General features: G+C 42.0%; 1 protein-coding gene across 1 annotated transcript in view; it reads left to right on the forward strand.

Moving 5' to 3' along the window:
* The window catches only part of LRRC7 (leucine rich repeat containing 7), a 103,636-nt gene extending 88,221 nt beyond the window's left edge, over positions 1–15,415 (forward strand). Inside the window, exons 21-25 of the mRNA XM_059821792.1 lie at positions 404–523; positions 5,574–5,792; positions 7,086–7,178; positions 9,795–9,869; positions 15,308–15,415. Coding sequence (XP_059677775.1) covers positions 404–523; positions 5,574–5,792; positions 7,086–7,178; positions 9,795–9,869; positions 15,308–15,415 — 615 coding nt within the window. The remainder of the gene's footprint in view (positions 1–403; positions 524–5,573; positions 5,793–7,085; positions 7,179–9,794; positions 9,870–15,307) is intronic.
* Positions 15,416–15,767: the final 352 nt, after the last annotated feature.

The raw sequence follows: 15,767 nt of genomic DNA on the forward strand, positions 1-15,767 counted from the left end.
ATGGTGGCAAATACTTAATAAAAAAGTTTTTGATGCTTTAACAACCAGTAAGAAAGTTTTAACTCAAATGATTGATGGCAGACTGCACATTTAAATATGGAACTTGGCCAAAATGTATTTCTCTGAAAATAATGAGTTTTGTTAAGTTAATTTTCTCTTTTCTCTCATCATTCATTATTCTCATTATTTCTCTTATCTATCTTTCAAGATCTCCTGCTTGCAGGGAGTCCCACAGCAATATGATTGCACGTTAACAAAATATTGTAAAAATTTAAGAGGATTTCCATTTTAGCAATAGCGTGTTGCAGTTTATCTGGGTTGATTACTGAAATAAATATGAAGAGAGAATTTTCTGTCGTGGTGTGTCCAGTGACTAAAGGCTGCCCTACCGTTTCTGCAACAGACCCCGTCGCAGCAGAGCAGCATTCTGGACAACGGGCAGGAGGAGGTGTCTGTGAGCAGCCAGTGGAACCCCTACCCGCTGGGGCGGCGGGACGTGCCACCGGACACCGTCACGAAGAAGGTAAGCAGCACGAGCAAAGCTGCTGACGTAGCTGCAGTTGTCTTCTTTTCCCAGCAAATCACTGGAAGGAGGAGAACAGGTTAATGAGGACAGGTTTGGGGAACGCATATTTTTGTTTCGAAGTTTAAAGCACTGGTCATTATGAATTAAGGATGATGTTTTCATGCCTGCTACCTATTTTTGTATTTGTTTATGCAGATGCTAGTAGTTACAGCTCTAGTGTGTGAAATGGGCACAGTGGGCTTGGCAGGTGTATTCCTGCACATAGCAGACAGCCGTCAGCTCCCTCTTGTCCTGAAAAGTCTTCATTCAAATGTTTCATTTCAATTGCACTCTTCAGTTCACGACAAAAAAATAAATGTGTTGAGATGAAGGCCAGCCCAGTGTCTCAATCACAGACATTTTGGCAGAGACGTCCTAGGCACACATCATTTGCTGATAAACTCATGAGAAAGGGCTCTAATTTCTAGCACCTTGTCACGGTAGATATTAAATTACAGTGCTTGGATCTGGCCTGTTTCTGCTGCTCTCTCCCAGCCCCGACTTGGCTCTGCTCATCAACTGAGAAACTGCAATTTTTACATGCTCTAATCATAAAGCTGGAGAATAGAGAATCCTGACGAACTAAACTGTGTTTGCAGTCAGCTTTAGAAGGTGGAGCTGAACATGTGAGCAGTGATAATTACATCGATTGTTATCTGTATGGAGATCGGTCCTGCTCATTCCTGAAGTAAAGTCTTATGAGTGAATAAGACTGCTGTGAAAGTCATAACGCACACACTAATAACTTCTGTAGCATAATTAACTGTCAGCACTGATGAGGCAAATGTCTCCTACTGGCTTCACGTCTTTTTATCCAAGACAGTTTCAGAAGGAGTAGCCCTTGCCTTCATACAAAAGTAGCGACAAGAGATACACGTGTACAAGAGAATTGCTTGAAGATGGGAGACGAAAGCCGTGGTACCTAGAGCAGCCCAGAGACTCCTTCCCAGGCATCGGAGGGCCAGGAGGAGAGTGCCCTGGCATTGTTTGATGGAGTTGGCTCTGACAGCCAGGTTATTCGAAGGGTTTCTTTATCCTCTGATATGCAAGAAACTAGGATAAACTTAAGAGGAGTCACTGCTTATCTTCACTGACATATTGGGATAAAACCTGCGTTTATCCATTCACACAATCTAACTCAGTCTATGTCTTGCATTTGTGCATCATCAGTGTTACTATAATAAGAAACTGCAGATTCTGTTTTGTTCTGAATATTTCAGTATCTCGCTGCTCAGATGTGGTAAGTACAAACATTGCATAACCATACTGAAATCTGCTTAACTCAGTGGAGCAATCCATTGTTACATCTGTTGTCAGCTACTTTAATTATACTGTAAATATTGGACACTGAGCTGAAAATAATTAACTTTTGTGGTGGATGTTAAATAAAGTGAAGAGTACAAATGAAATTGGGGAAGCAGTCTGCATAATAGCGATTTTTTCTGCAGAATAAATAATTCCCGTTTCCAAGAAAGGCAGCTTATCCACCTCCAGCAAGAGCCACAGTGTGAATACACAAGAAGTAGTGATATAATCTCTTCAAATTCTATTAACAGGAGTGAGAAAATGAATTCTGAAAATTGTTCACCCACCATCCTCAGGAGGTGGTTTGCAATGTGCTGTTACGACAATGCTAATCTCTTCTCCACTGAAAGTGACCTCAAGTGTCTTGGTTTCCCAGCATCTGGGGATTAAAATACAGCAATTACTTGAAGTCAGACTCAGAAAATCTTCTACAGAATTAAACTTCAACATAGCAAAAAATTAAATCATGTAAATATAAACTGTAGTATATGTTTTGTTTTTCCACTAACACAATAGAGTGAATGGGCTCCTGCAAAGCAGAGTCACTACATGGTAGAGCTGTACTTGGGAAACCACTGGAAGAAGAGTTGGGACTTGTTCTTCCAAGGGGAAGAGCGTGTACTATAGACGGATGGACGGCATACACAGGCCAATGTAATATGTGTATAGACACAGTAATAGGTGTTCCTAAATTATCCACACATAGAGGGCTACTATACGTGTAGTGATGGCTATTTATGTGTGTTAGGTAGGGCAGGAATACTACACAGCAATCACTGCATAATTATGTGTGTGAGTGTTTTTTCCTGTCCTTTTTGCTGTTCAGAATACAGATTAAATGCTAATTTCATTTTAAGTATGATCATTTATGTGATCATTCCATAATTTACGGGCTATTTCTCTTATGGAAAAGTTGGATATTTTAATCTTCAAATTGAATAATCCACCGATTCATTCAAAGACTACAGTATTTATTCTTCCTGGAAGACGACTTTTTCTGTCATGTCAACAAGTCAGCTACATGCCTGATTGAATCAGTTGTATTCTGAGTTAGCTGCTCTTCCATAAAAAGGGAAGGGGTAGAAGTGTGGCAGGGCATCGCCAAAAGGGAACCTGGAAATCACTCCTTATGAAAAAGAGAGGTTGAAGAGTGAGAATGAAGGTGGATAATGAACAGACATCAGGCCGGCCGACCTGGGTGCAGGGTAACGACCCTCTAAGAGGATGAGCTACAAAGATTTGGGGATGTGCAGGACTCTCTGAGTTGGCCTCTTCTGCTGCAGGATCGCAGCAGCCCGCACAAAGGCTGAAGCCATGCAAACTCTTGGAGATGCCTGCGTGGGCTGTAATGGTCTCGGTGGACATGGAAGGAGCATATGCTGTGGAACTGGAGCAAGGCAGCTGCCTCAAAACTGGAATATATGAAAGTGTCTGAGTCACCATTTCTCTCCCTTTCTGACTTGGGAGTATTTCTGTTAGCTGCGACTGAGAGGCTGGAGGCTCGCTCTGTTTCATTTCCAGCATCTGCCGTTCAATCCAGAGGTCTTTTAACCTCATAAAGAAAATTTGAGGTTTTTCAGTGAAGAAGCACATTTTTTTTGTGTTTGAAATAGACATCTTCCTCCGAGGCAGACAATGGACCTGCTGTGGACTGCTGTGGTGGATATGGGATTATATCTGGGGCAAATAGCAGAATTTATGAGATTCTGCTTTTTTTGGATCCTCTTGTGATGAGTATCTGACAGAATATGAAGTACAGAACCGTGCTGCACACAGTCACCGGCTCACCTTGCATCTCTGCGGTGCAGGGTGACACGGATTCAGCAATTCATTGCGGGCACAGCTTGCTGCCGCTAGGGAGTTAATGAATAGCTAAAAAGTCTGTCTTGAGCATTTTCCTTCCCTTCTGATCTTGGATGAATTGAAGATCCCTCTGACCTGTAAAGTGGGATGTTCACAGTACAGACTGACTTCACCAGGCTATTCTTGGAGTAAGTTTGTCAATGTCTATTAAGCACTTCCCTGTCCACAGGTGAGCTGGTTTTTAAGAAGAGTTTGAGGATTGAAGATTTGGGCAGAAGGAGTAAGATATTTCTCTGTCATTGCTCACTTTGAGACTATCCCTCTTGTACTAAAAAGAAGAGCCGTCAGACATGTACTCTACCTAGTCCCTTTCTTCAAATGTAGTCAGCAAAAAAATAAGACAGAGCAGATCAGTTTTGCTCACAGTCACTGGTGTGTTCCTGGGATTCTGTGCTCAGTGACACCAGTAGCTCCAACTGCATCTGTATTAATGATGTGTTCTGCAGACAAATCTTGGAAATCCATTAAGATGTATGTTTGCTACGGCAACAAGCAATTAATTCTAATGCCCTGGCTGCTGTAACTTCCGAGGCCAGATGATTGGCCAACGGGTAAGAAATGTTTTGATCTTTTGCTGTATTAAATTTAATCTTGTCTAAAATATAGTCTCACAATTGTTGACTCTTCCAGCAGGATCATAAATCTTCAGTAGTACTGAGGATTAGACCTTCATGATGAGACGTGGTTGTGGTGTTGGCTGGTGTAAATTTAATGTGAAACATAGTTTAAGTAGGTCTGTTTTATCCATAGAGACTTGCAGATATTGAGACGTGCAGTCGTAATGCTCTTTCACATTCAGGCTGTTCAAATAATAGCACTGGTTGATGGGTACATATAATCTGAAAACTCTCAGTGGCAACGGTGTGGTATTTCATGGAGGTGATAATATTTGATCACACAACGGAGCATGAATTTGGCTCCTTCCCTTATGGCTAAGTTGCATGTGATTATTTATAAGCAATAACATCTGAATCCTGTAAATATGAAAAGTATAAAATTGTCTCAACTTAATTCATTTTGCAAAGATTTGCCTCAAATGTTTATGCAATTCATGTGCCTAAATAGAGACTGTGTATTGAAGAGTAAGCAAGTATGCAACTTTACCATGTCAAGAACAGAATACAGAAAGCAAACCTCACCTGCCAGATCACAGCTGCAAATGTGAAAGGCCGTTTCACAGGGATGGATGGGATAGAAGCATGATAGCAGTCATCCATTTTTTTCTGAAAATACCAAAAGGCCAAGTCAATGTAAATGGAGTATTTCACTTATATTTACAAAATATTAGACCTTCAAATCAGTAGACGTTACCATAGAAATTTGATCATTTGATTACTTACATATTGTAAAAGCCACATTTGTTACTAGGACAAGGCATAGAATTTCATTGATATATGCTTTCCATACACAATGCACAATATTGGCCAATATCTGTATTTGTGGTGTAAAGCTTATTCCGAACTATCCGTAGAAAAAAATGCATTCCAGTATCTTTAGAGTGTGCTGTGATGAATAATCCATCCACCCTACTTCAATTTATTAAATGTTTCCAGTTCACAAAACATTCTGAGCAGAAGCATATATCATGACATGAGGGAAGAAAATATTTTCTGTTTATAAAATATTCTGTGTAGGGCTAATTTCCCTTAAACCTCCTAGGGCCGCTAAATGCAATGGGCATATCCTTGCTGCTTTTAATCACGGTTGTTTCCAACTGTGGTCAAAAGGCAAACCTCTGATATGATTTAAGAGGTTTGCTTTTACTTGACTCTGTAAGTTGTAATAATTGCTTCTTTTCAGCTTCCTGAATTTCTGGCCTAACGGGTTACGTTACCCACAGGCAGGTAGCCATATCCAGACTTTAATGGGATCACAAAGCCTACAGCATCGGAGCCGCGAGCAGCAGTATGAAGGAAACATGAACAAAGTCACCATCCAGCAGTTTCAGCCACCACTGCCTATTCAGATTCCCTCTTCGCAGAGCTCTCGAGCACCTCAGACAGGGCGATGTTTAATCCAAACCAAGGGTCAGAGAAGTACGGACGCGTATCAGGAGCAGGTGAGAAAGTGTGTCTATAACACTTGGACAAAAACTTTCTGTTTTTTTCTGCCTTGACCCCAGGGCAATAATAGAGGGCAGCTGAGCCAGGGAGCATGGGGGAGCACAGCTGAGCTGGAGGCAGGCGAGCAGCTCTGTCCTCTTCCCCAGCACCAGGGACTGATACCATTTTTATCTTGGATTGACCACGCAACACAAGTTGGCGTTGAAGTTCCTGAACAGAGCTGACATCCCTGGGTCATACGGAATTAATTTGCAATTTCTGCCAATTCCCAGTAACCTAGTTCAGTGCTAACAATGCAGCATGTTTGGCAAGACACTGATCTTCTCAGATTTGTATCGGCTGCTCCAGTTTAGCCCTACAGAAGGCCAGCTGTAGCCCCAGTGTCCCCAGGCTAACAAAATGGGTGCTGATGAGTTTCTTCATTAAGTGGTCCTATCCCCTGTATATTTGGCCTTAATGGTTGCAGTAACTGTTTGAGGCACCTGACTTGCAGAATAAGGTTCAGAATCATTAGTAAACCTTTCTCTTGTGTAAAGCATTGGACAATCCATGCAAGTAACTGCCTGCGTTAAGTTTCTGAGTATAGCATTGAGATTCAGAAGCAATTGCTTGTGTGGCTTGAGTACATGCTCAGGCTGGCTCAGTAGGTAGGCATTAAGCTACACTGAAGTAATTTTTATTTTATATTCAATTACCTCATGCCATTTAGAGTCATCCTGACTAAAAGATAAGATTCAGCACTACTTCCTGGAGTAAGGCACTTGTAAGAGTGGTTGGGGCTCAGTGCAGGCTGTCGGGGCCGCAGCCCTGATACTGGCAATGGTCTGAAGATCTCTGAGCTTCGGAGTGCTTATTCCTGGGGTTTGTCCCAAGCATAGCACCCAGGGGTGCTGCACGTGTGACACCTGCTGGAAAAGTAAAAGTGCACAAGATGAAGCCTCACTGCCAGGTTTATCCCAATGTTTAAGAGAAAAATTTGGCCAATGTGAACTGCTCTTTCACAAGTCTGAAGGGTTTTTTTTCTCCTTGAAGATAACATTTTTAAATATATGCAGAAATACATGCAGCACTGTGAATATTACAGTATCATTGCAGCATGCTAACATCATGAAAATACTTTCAGTTTGTAACAGTATTCTACTGACTCTTACTGTGTTGTGCAATACAGCTTTTGAGAGGGTCAACTCATCTTGTTAATGGTGAAATGGGATATATGAGAAGAAGATGCCATTGTTTAGATAGGCTTTAATGTTGGCATTGACTTATCTTGCCATGTCTTTTTAACCTAGTTTTGTGTGAGAATAGAGAAGAACCCTGGCCTTGGTTTTAGTATCAGTGGTGGAATAAGTGGACAAGGAAACCCATTCAAACCTTCTGATAAGGTAAGTTATAAATTTCTCTCTAAATGGTCCTTATTTAGAGTGCCGTATAGTGGAGACATAGATAACATGAGTGAAATTTTTATGCGCTTCTGTTGTGATAACTGAAAGAATTTTTGCCATACTTGGCTTTGTTTGGTTAGGGAAGTGTTGCTTGCTTTTTTTTTCTGGTTAATGAAGATGAGAGACTCAAAACAGAAATCACGTGGGTATCTGCCTTATATTCCATGTATAAGATAATTTTTAAGACTGTTTTCTGGAGATTCGCCTCTCTCACCTTTTTCTTTTAAGAGTAAATATAGGCCCTGTTTAAACTTTCACTACAGTCACTAGAGGGAATACTAAACCAGTAATGGCATCACTAGGTAGCTGAAATACCAGGGTTTATAGCAGCTGTATCGAATAAAATCAGCCTGGCCACACCATGGCAAGCAGTCTTCTGTTCTGTAATGCTAATTAAAAAATACACCATTATGGTACATGATGGTCAGGGAGGCTCAGTATTCATTCTGGGAATTACACAGTTAAGAGGTTGATAAATATCTTTACAGTAAAAGGAAGCCTAGTAAAAATACAACATCCAGTGATTATCAGCTACACAAGGCTTTAGGGTTAGGAAATGGACCTTTAGACCTGTGAATTCATCTGTTCTGTGCAGTAAAACTGACTGGAACTTGTTGAAAAACAACAACTGTGGGTACCTCTCAGTTAAACATATTCTTAACATTGATATTCTTTGATAATACTGGCTTCGGTTCTAAGAGGCAGCCGTAACTTCCACAAATACTGAGAATACCTGGCAAATGATGAAATTAAACCCATCTTTTAATCTCTTCTCAAAAATTTGAGATCTGCGTGCAAATTAAAAAAATAATTTCCCCACCACTCTGAATTACAACAGAAAGCTAATTGGACATGTAAAATACACTTGGAAATATCGATCTAACACCATCTTAATTCCTTTCAATTTTTGCATTGATAATCCCTGTTTTGAGCTTCAAGAATAGTTCCATTTAATGTACAAAACCATCAGGCATTTTAACGACTATCCTTTAAGGCATACTAATTTGTGGTGTCCTTCTTTGAGACTGCACACTGGAATTACACTTTTTATAACACATTTATACACACAATTTATAACATCATGGTCTTTTTTTTCCAGTTTAATGTATGATGTTAGAGTTAAGCTGTACTTCCACTGTCTAACACTTGCCTGAAATTATTAGAGAGGAGTCTGTATCCCACTATGAATGTGTCTGTACCAGTAATGCTCACAGAGCAGTAACAGCTGTAGATAGACTTAATTTTACCAATAACAGAAATGCAAAATTGTGTACTAAGGGAGTGATAGGGTGGTTATATTGAAGGAATTAATAGTTGAAAGTCTTTTTATGTGTAGTTACTCTGAAACATTGCTTCCCACACCGTTAAATCAGATTTATCGTGTTTTAAATGTCACAGAAGCGATAAGAGGGTGATACTGTCTCTCATCACACATACCAGTCGTTTGTGATGGTTTTAAGTCATGCATATGGTACCATTCTGTCTGTAAGATGAAATCAGTGGGGATGGCAGTGAGCACTCTTCTGCATAGTGATAGACCCTTGTCCTGACACGCTGACAGTGCCGTGGTGAGAGGAAAGGACAGGAAAAGCAGCAGAAAGCACAGAAGCAATCAGTCATTTGGAATGGCAGACTCGTGTCACAAGTTAATGGCACGTGGATGAAATACAAGCAGCCCATCGCTCTGCTCCCAAGGAGCTCACGTTTTTATAAGGTTAACAGAAATACTGGACAGTACCTTGCTCCAGAAGGCTATAAAATCCCTCAAGGACGCACATGATTTGCATGATGATACCAAGCAGGGAATTTCTCTGGTGTCTCTGGGAGCAATGTAAATGGCTAAAATTTAGCCTGTGATCAGTTTTAGAGTCTGCTTAAAGGTGTTCGCCCTTGGCAGCAGGGTAAGGACAGCAGAGAAAGTGAGGCGGAGAGTGCAGAAGTACATGAGCTGTATAGGTAATGTTTCAAATGTGTTCATCATCTAGGAAGTCAATCTTTGATTTTGGGTTTTATTAAGAGATTTTACTGAATTCTGAAAACAAATCTAAAAATGTCCTTTATTACTTAAGAATTTTTCCCCTTTCAAAGTCATTCACCCCTCAGACAGTGGATTAAGTGACAGTCCTACAGACCATTGTACTGAATATCTCAAGGGCTGAATATCAAGACTGCTTTTTAGAAATTTTTTTAAACTTTTTTTTTCCCTAGAGGAAGTAAACAAAGATTACTCTATAGATTATGGTACGCCTTATTCTAATAAATTAATGCTTGCTGCATTTTAATTATCCTCCTGATAACCCTCTTGCCCTATTCAAATTGGACCTTATTTTGTGATGTGGAATCTTAGTTTCAAATGAGCCACAATTATATTTGTGCCAGGCGATAACTAGCTGAAGGTCATGGAGAGCTGATTACAAACAGGTTAAAAAAAGAGTTTAGTGTTTAGACCATTGCCAGAGTATATAAAGCCCCCAGACACCAGTTAGGGAGACACCTGTATTTTGGGAACTAGTTCTTGGTGATAGCATCCTAACCTCTGTTACTTCTGACTTATAGGGTATCTTTGTTACTAGGGTTCAGCCTGACGGACCAGCATCCAGCCTGCTCCAGCCTGGCGACAAGATCCTCCAGGTATGGATGGATTAAACTGCTTTGTAACGGAACTCAGTCTTTGCATCTCACAAGTACAATGATATTGTTTTCAGTAGAAGTTAACTGCTAGTTTTGTTATTGTGGTACTTCAGTATTGATTTAGAACAGTGTTACTCGCAGTACTTTTGAAAGCTGGTCTCAGAAGGAATAAAGCCATTTGAAAACAAAGCGTGGACATGGAAAAGAGGCACTGGGGTGGGCTGTCCAACAGCCCCCCTGCCGCTAGCAGGGAGCTGAATTAAACCCAGGGAGCATGCTGAGAGCAGAGGGAGCATGGCACAGCCAGGGGCCGGACTGGCCTTCATTTTGCCTGGCAGTTTCTGCTCCCCAGGGATACTGAATAAGGCACACGGCTGCAAGCACCAGCCTTCCGGGAAGGCATGGCACTGCAGGAAAGGGTTAATGCTTACAGTCTGACACAGGAATGATCCGGGTGACACAATTTAAACTCAAAAATAATCCTTACATCATATCCAGCTTTTCTGCACTAACAGTGCAAGAAGGTGCAGGAAGAAAGGAGCTTTACAGGCAGTTTCACAAGCATAGGTATGTGATACAGCAAGACCTGTTTATAATTTTCACCTTGGCAGCTGATGTGACACTGGTGCAAGGAGCTATGTAGTCACATTTGTTGACCGAATTGTAACTGGCAATATTTTTGCCTCTCTTCTACTGCCTCGGCATTTTTGAATGCACTCGCATGAAAAACAGCCACTACTGGATCCACTACTGGATCATGGAAGCATCTGCATAGTTCATAGAGAAATCTCAGCTTTTTGTTTTCTTTTTTGTTTCTGTATTCCAATGAATTTTTTAAATAGAAAGACAGGCTGTTCCCGAACATACCTTTCAAAAATTCCTCATTCACAGAAAATAACAGCTGTCCATGTAGAAAAGGGTTTTCTACCATGTCCTGCAAGGTTGTTTCTTTTTTTTGTTAAGCCTGGAAAATGTGTTACCACTGGCAGCAAATAGTATTATTAATTTTGACAAAAGGAAGAGAGTCATTATAGTTGACTGAAAGGCTTATAAGAGTTTTTAAAGCCATTCAAGGGTTAGAGGTTAACTGTGTTTTAATCGGTTTTGTGAAGGAAGTCAGCAAACTAAGGATGTTTCAAACGTCTTGGGCAGCCTCCCTCCTCCTGCCTCCCTCTCTCCTTCACTCCCCGCTGCCCCTCCTACCTGGCACGGGCACTGCAGTAGTTACCAGCTCTGAAGTCTACAATAGGCGACTCATGTTTAATTGCTAGTATGTTCAAAAACCACTGAAATAAAGAAAATAGCCAAGCTAAATGAAGTACAAAATTAGCTAGAGCTTAGTAACAGAAACAAAAATAGGTAAGAGTAAAATACGTTAAAGAGTAACAGCAAAGTAAGGTGAGAAGGTTGCCTGCGGGGGCTGTACGCCGTGGGAGTAGTCTTCACGGAGTCGTGCGAGGGCTGTATTGTTCTGTGCAGGGACAGGTCTGCTGCGTGTGTGTGCCTAGCATGTCTTCATCAAAGATGTACGCTTCTGACCTGCATTTATTGTATAGCTATTGTTATGGCAAATGATGTCTCCTGATGGGCACAAGCTATCAGGAGCAGGAATTTCTCGCATTTCAGCATGTGTTCCTAAAATAGGGGCATTTACGTATATTTATATAATACATTTAAGGTACTGCTGCTTTTCTTTTAGGTAGCAAAGTCCAGTCTCCTTATTTATTCATCACTTATGTTGATGAAGTTTGTCTGACTTTGCACTCTCAGTCACTCTCGGAGGATTGTGGATCAGTCTCAGCAGAGTTTCTCATTTGTCACTGTCAGTACATCATTTCAAATCCTCTGGCAAGAACATTTTCCTTTTATTTGCAATTACTTCTACCCATGCATAATACCTATTACCAGGTGTTGATTTATATTGTGGCAAGTAAAAGGGCGGTCATTAATCTCATGAAGGAATTAACCGAGAAAAAAACGTAACTGTGATGAAGGATATTTTACTTCTCAAATATAAGCAATGCCTTTTGCTAAAAGTGTCCAGTTCCCTAGGCAGTAAGAACTTGAAATTATTAATACTCACTGGCATCGCTTCACCTCCAGCCCCATTTTCCACTTTTAGCATCACCTCTGTTTGCTTTTATCTCATGAGACAATCCCCTGCCAGAGACTAGGGCTGTGCAATACCAGTTACCATGTAGAAGGAGGTTTCTCTTCACCCATAATCTCTCTTCTTCAGCATCTGTAGCTGTCTGCGCCACTTGTTGTCTTCCACAGATGCGCTGGTTGTGACACCAGTTTCTGCTGGGACTCCGAGGGAGGAACCATCTTCCTGTGTCCTCAGTCCTAGCGCATTCTGTCCTCACGCTGTCTGCCCCATGATCTGCTTTTAGTATCATCCCATTCTTCGTGCTGCAGACTCTCCCTCCTGTCACGTCTGTCTGACACCTTTCCCCCCAGCGTTACTGGCTGTCACCTTTATGTATTGTCGTGGCGGGGAATCCCAGTGTCACCGTTACTGGAGAACCTCCATGTCTGGGTACCTTTTGCACTCCATGCAGTGAATTCAGTTTACTCGAGATGATGCACAGGAAGGTATTATCAGACCAAGGTGACTTTTTTTAAACATCTACGTGGAAGAATTTGCTTAGCAGGATGTTTTCAGGAGAAGCAGTAATGTCCCTGTCATGCATTTATGTGTCTCCCCAAGCAGTTTTGGTAAAAGAGGGAGGGAAGCTTTGAAAATTGAAAGGCTTGACATTCCCTGGGTGGACTTACCCAGCTCACGGAGAGACTGTCATTCTTAAACGCGGTTTTGCACGATGCCTGTTTTTGATAGAAGAGTGTGTCTGTGTCTTCTGCAGTGAACAAATTCTGGTCCTTACAAGTCCGGGAGCCCACGGTCCTGCTGAGATCCTGGGGAGAGCAAAATTGTATCTTTCCTTTCTGTGTCATAAGCTCTTAAGTTATTTATTTGATAGTAAGAATGATTTTTCTGTTATAAAACCAGCAGCAGTTCTAGTAGGTGACTTTTAGGGAGGAACACAGTTGTACGGCTGCTAAGTCTGTCAGCAAGGAGGGAGCAGCTCTGTCAGCCGTGCCGTACAATTTTGCCACCCTATGTTAAAGGCTGCCCCTCAGTTCTAAGAAATCTTGTTTTGGTGGCTCCACGGTTCAGCTAGAAACCGTTCTGTCTGTCTAATAATTTGAACTAAATAATAACTCAATGTGTAAATATATATGCAGATTTCATAGCATATTTTGTGAGGAATGTGAGACCACAGCAGGAAAGAAAGAAGTAGATTCCGATTATCATTTATTTATATGTTAAATAACAAATCCCTCTGGGTGTGGCCTGCTTAGGTATTTTTGGATGTGTATCTCCTTTAGCCCTCTTCCACTGAGAAACTTTTCATGTAGAAAAGAGGTTTCTGCGCTCGCTAGAGCTGAGCCTTTTCCTGTACCCCTCACTGCGCACCTTGAAAATGAGAAGGGGCGTAGGCAGAGCTGCCCAGCTCTCAGGTTTGTTTGCAGGTTCTTTTATTTTTTTTTTTCCCAAATGAGCAATACAGATCCCAGTGAGCTGCCTGGTGAATAAACTGAAACTTCTTTCATTTCCCTCTGAATTACATCAGAGTCCGAGCTGACCTAAACCGAATGCCAGATGGCTGCCTAATTCTGGCACATAAGGAAATGTCTTTGAAACTTTTCCTGCCTGAAATTTGTATTCCTGTTTCTCAGAGCAAATACATTTTGTTGTATTAAGCTGAATAAAAGTGCTCGACTTCTCACTATTGCTTGGATGCTGCCTTTTCCGGGTGCTCTGTGCCTGCCCGTTGCCATTCCTGTGCAGTTGTCAGTGCTGGAGCTCGCAGCAGCTGCCACCTTTGAACAGAAACCTTCAAGTGCCAGGGGCACAGCGCCACGCTCATGGGCTTCCTGTTCCTCTGGAGATGTGCGCGCAGCACTTCTGTTAATTAGCATTCTGGGCTGGCCATCCTTTAGTGCAGCGAGAGAGCATGGGGCATCCTTTCTGCAAGCCCCTGGTCCAGGGAGAGGATCTTAACTTCTGCGAGGAGACGGCAGCAGTGGGCACGGGTGAGCTGGGGGGACGTGGGCACCCTGCGGAGATGTGAGCACCCTGGGGGGCTCTGGCAGCCCCTTTGTGCTGCTCGTCCAATACCTCAGCTGTGCTGACTGCTGGTAAGGGGGGGGCTCTTGAGGTCTGCCTTCCATATATAATATGGCGTAGCGTGGTTTTGTTGTGGCCAAGACGATAGCGATGTAGAATGGTCTGGATATGTGCAACAGATGTCTGGTAGTTCTTCTAAAGGGCTGTAATTTCACAGCAGCGGTAGTTTATTAACCAGAGCATGAAGGCTTCACTAACCTATTTCTAAATGTTAATCAAACAAAAATATATATATAGTTAAATTGCAGTGTGTTTATAGAATTGCTATAGGCTAGAGAGACCAGATTCTGCCACGGACAGCCCTATAGCCTGTCTCTCGATCACCTTCGCAGCCCCGGCAGCCTCCATAACCACTGCGTAGCGCCAGCCCCAGCCCTACACCCGCGCATTCCCGGACATGCTCTCGCTGTGCCTTTAGCAGTGGGCTCCACGCATGAAGGACGGCAGAGGTTCCTGCTGGTGTCTTTGGGGAGGGAAGGGGGAGCTTTGAACCAGCTGAGCATTTCCCCAGCTGTGTGCCAGCCCTGCAGTAGGGCCACGGGAGTCTGAGGACTTACCTGGCACCGCGGGAGTCGTCTCAAGGCTTTCACGGATGGCTAAATGGCAGGCGTCTGCAGCGAGCGTTGTCTTTGTTCCGTACCTGATCACCTTCAGGGGCTGCCTTTATTCTGTAGAATGGCAGAGCTTCTACTTTGACTTATTGATCACAGTCAGTAAACTGTTGGCAATTATGTTTAAAATTTGACTATTTTAAATAGTGTGGTAACAGACAAGTTACAGAAGGATTTCGCTACCACCAAAGCGGAACAGTTTATTCAGTAAATTTTTCCCTTTTTGTATATGCAGCATGTCTGCATCTGATCTGAGCCGGAGCCTCTGTTGTAGTCGGCAACGCATTCTGGCAGCATTAACTTTCTTGGGGCTTCACAGCATTTGAAACTCTTACATCCCAGGGTTATTGTTTCTTCACCCAATATGCAGAGTATCACAGAGTCCCAGAATAATTTAAGTTGGAAAGGACCCCCCAGGTCATCCAGTCCAGCCCCTGCTCGAAGGCAGGGCGTGCGGTATCTGTCCTAATGTGTTCCCTCAGTGGCACAGGCAAACTCCTGTTTGCGGGAAATCATTATATGATTATTATTTGTTTTAGCCTTGATTTTAATTCTCGTATATCCCTTTGCCCCCTCAACTGAAGACACTAAATAGAATCTCATTTGATTTCTCTTCTCTTGTTTTTGTGTTACAGGCAAACGGACACAGCTTTGTACATATGGAACATGAGAAAGCTGTATTACTACTGAAGAGTTTCCAGAATACAGTAGACCTAGTTATTCAGCGTGAGCTTACTGTCTAAATATTTTTTTATAAATAGTAAATATGTCTAGCCAGACCTAATGTTCAAACAGATTTATACATAGGAAACAAATTTTTTTGCCAATTGCTGGACCAATGGCAAACAGTAGTGCCAAATGTATAATACTATATGTTAGTACCAATCATCTTGGAAAAAATATATTAACGATATAAATATATTGTTCATGTGGCTATGTATTAGTTTTAATTGTCAGCCTCTGGCTGTGCATTGGTGCGTTTTTTTAATCAAGTTACTTCTTAAAGTCAATTTCATATGATTTCAAAACACAGAAGCACATACAAATTCTTTAGGAATTCTGCTGTCCATCAGAAACACTGCCTCAAAGTTGTAT

The sequence above is a fragment of the Gavia stellata genome, chromosome 10 (assembly GCF_030936135.1).
Source record: "Gavia stellata isolate bGavSte3 chromosome 10, bGavSte3.hap2, whole genome shotgun sequence".
Taxonomy (NCBI): Eukaryota; Metazoa; Chordata; class Aves; order Gaviiformes; family Gaviidae; genus Gavia; species Gavia stellata.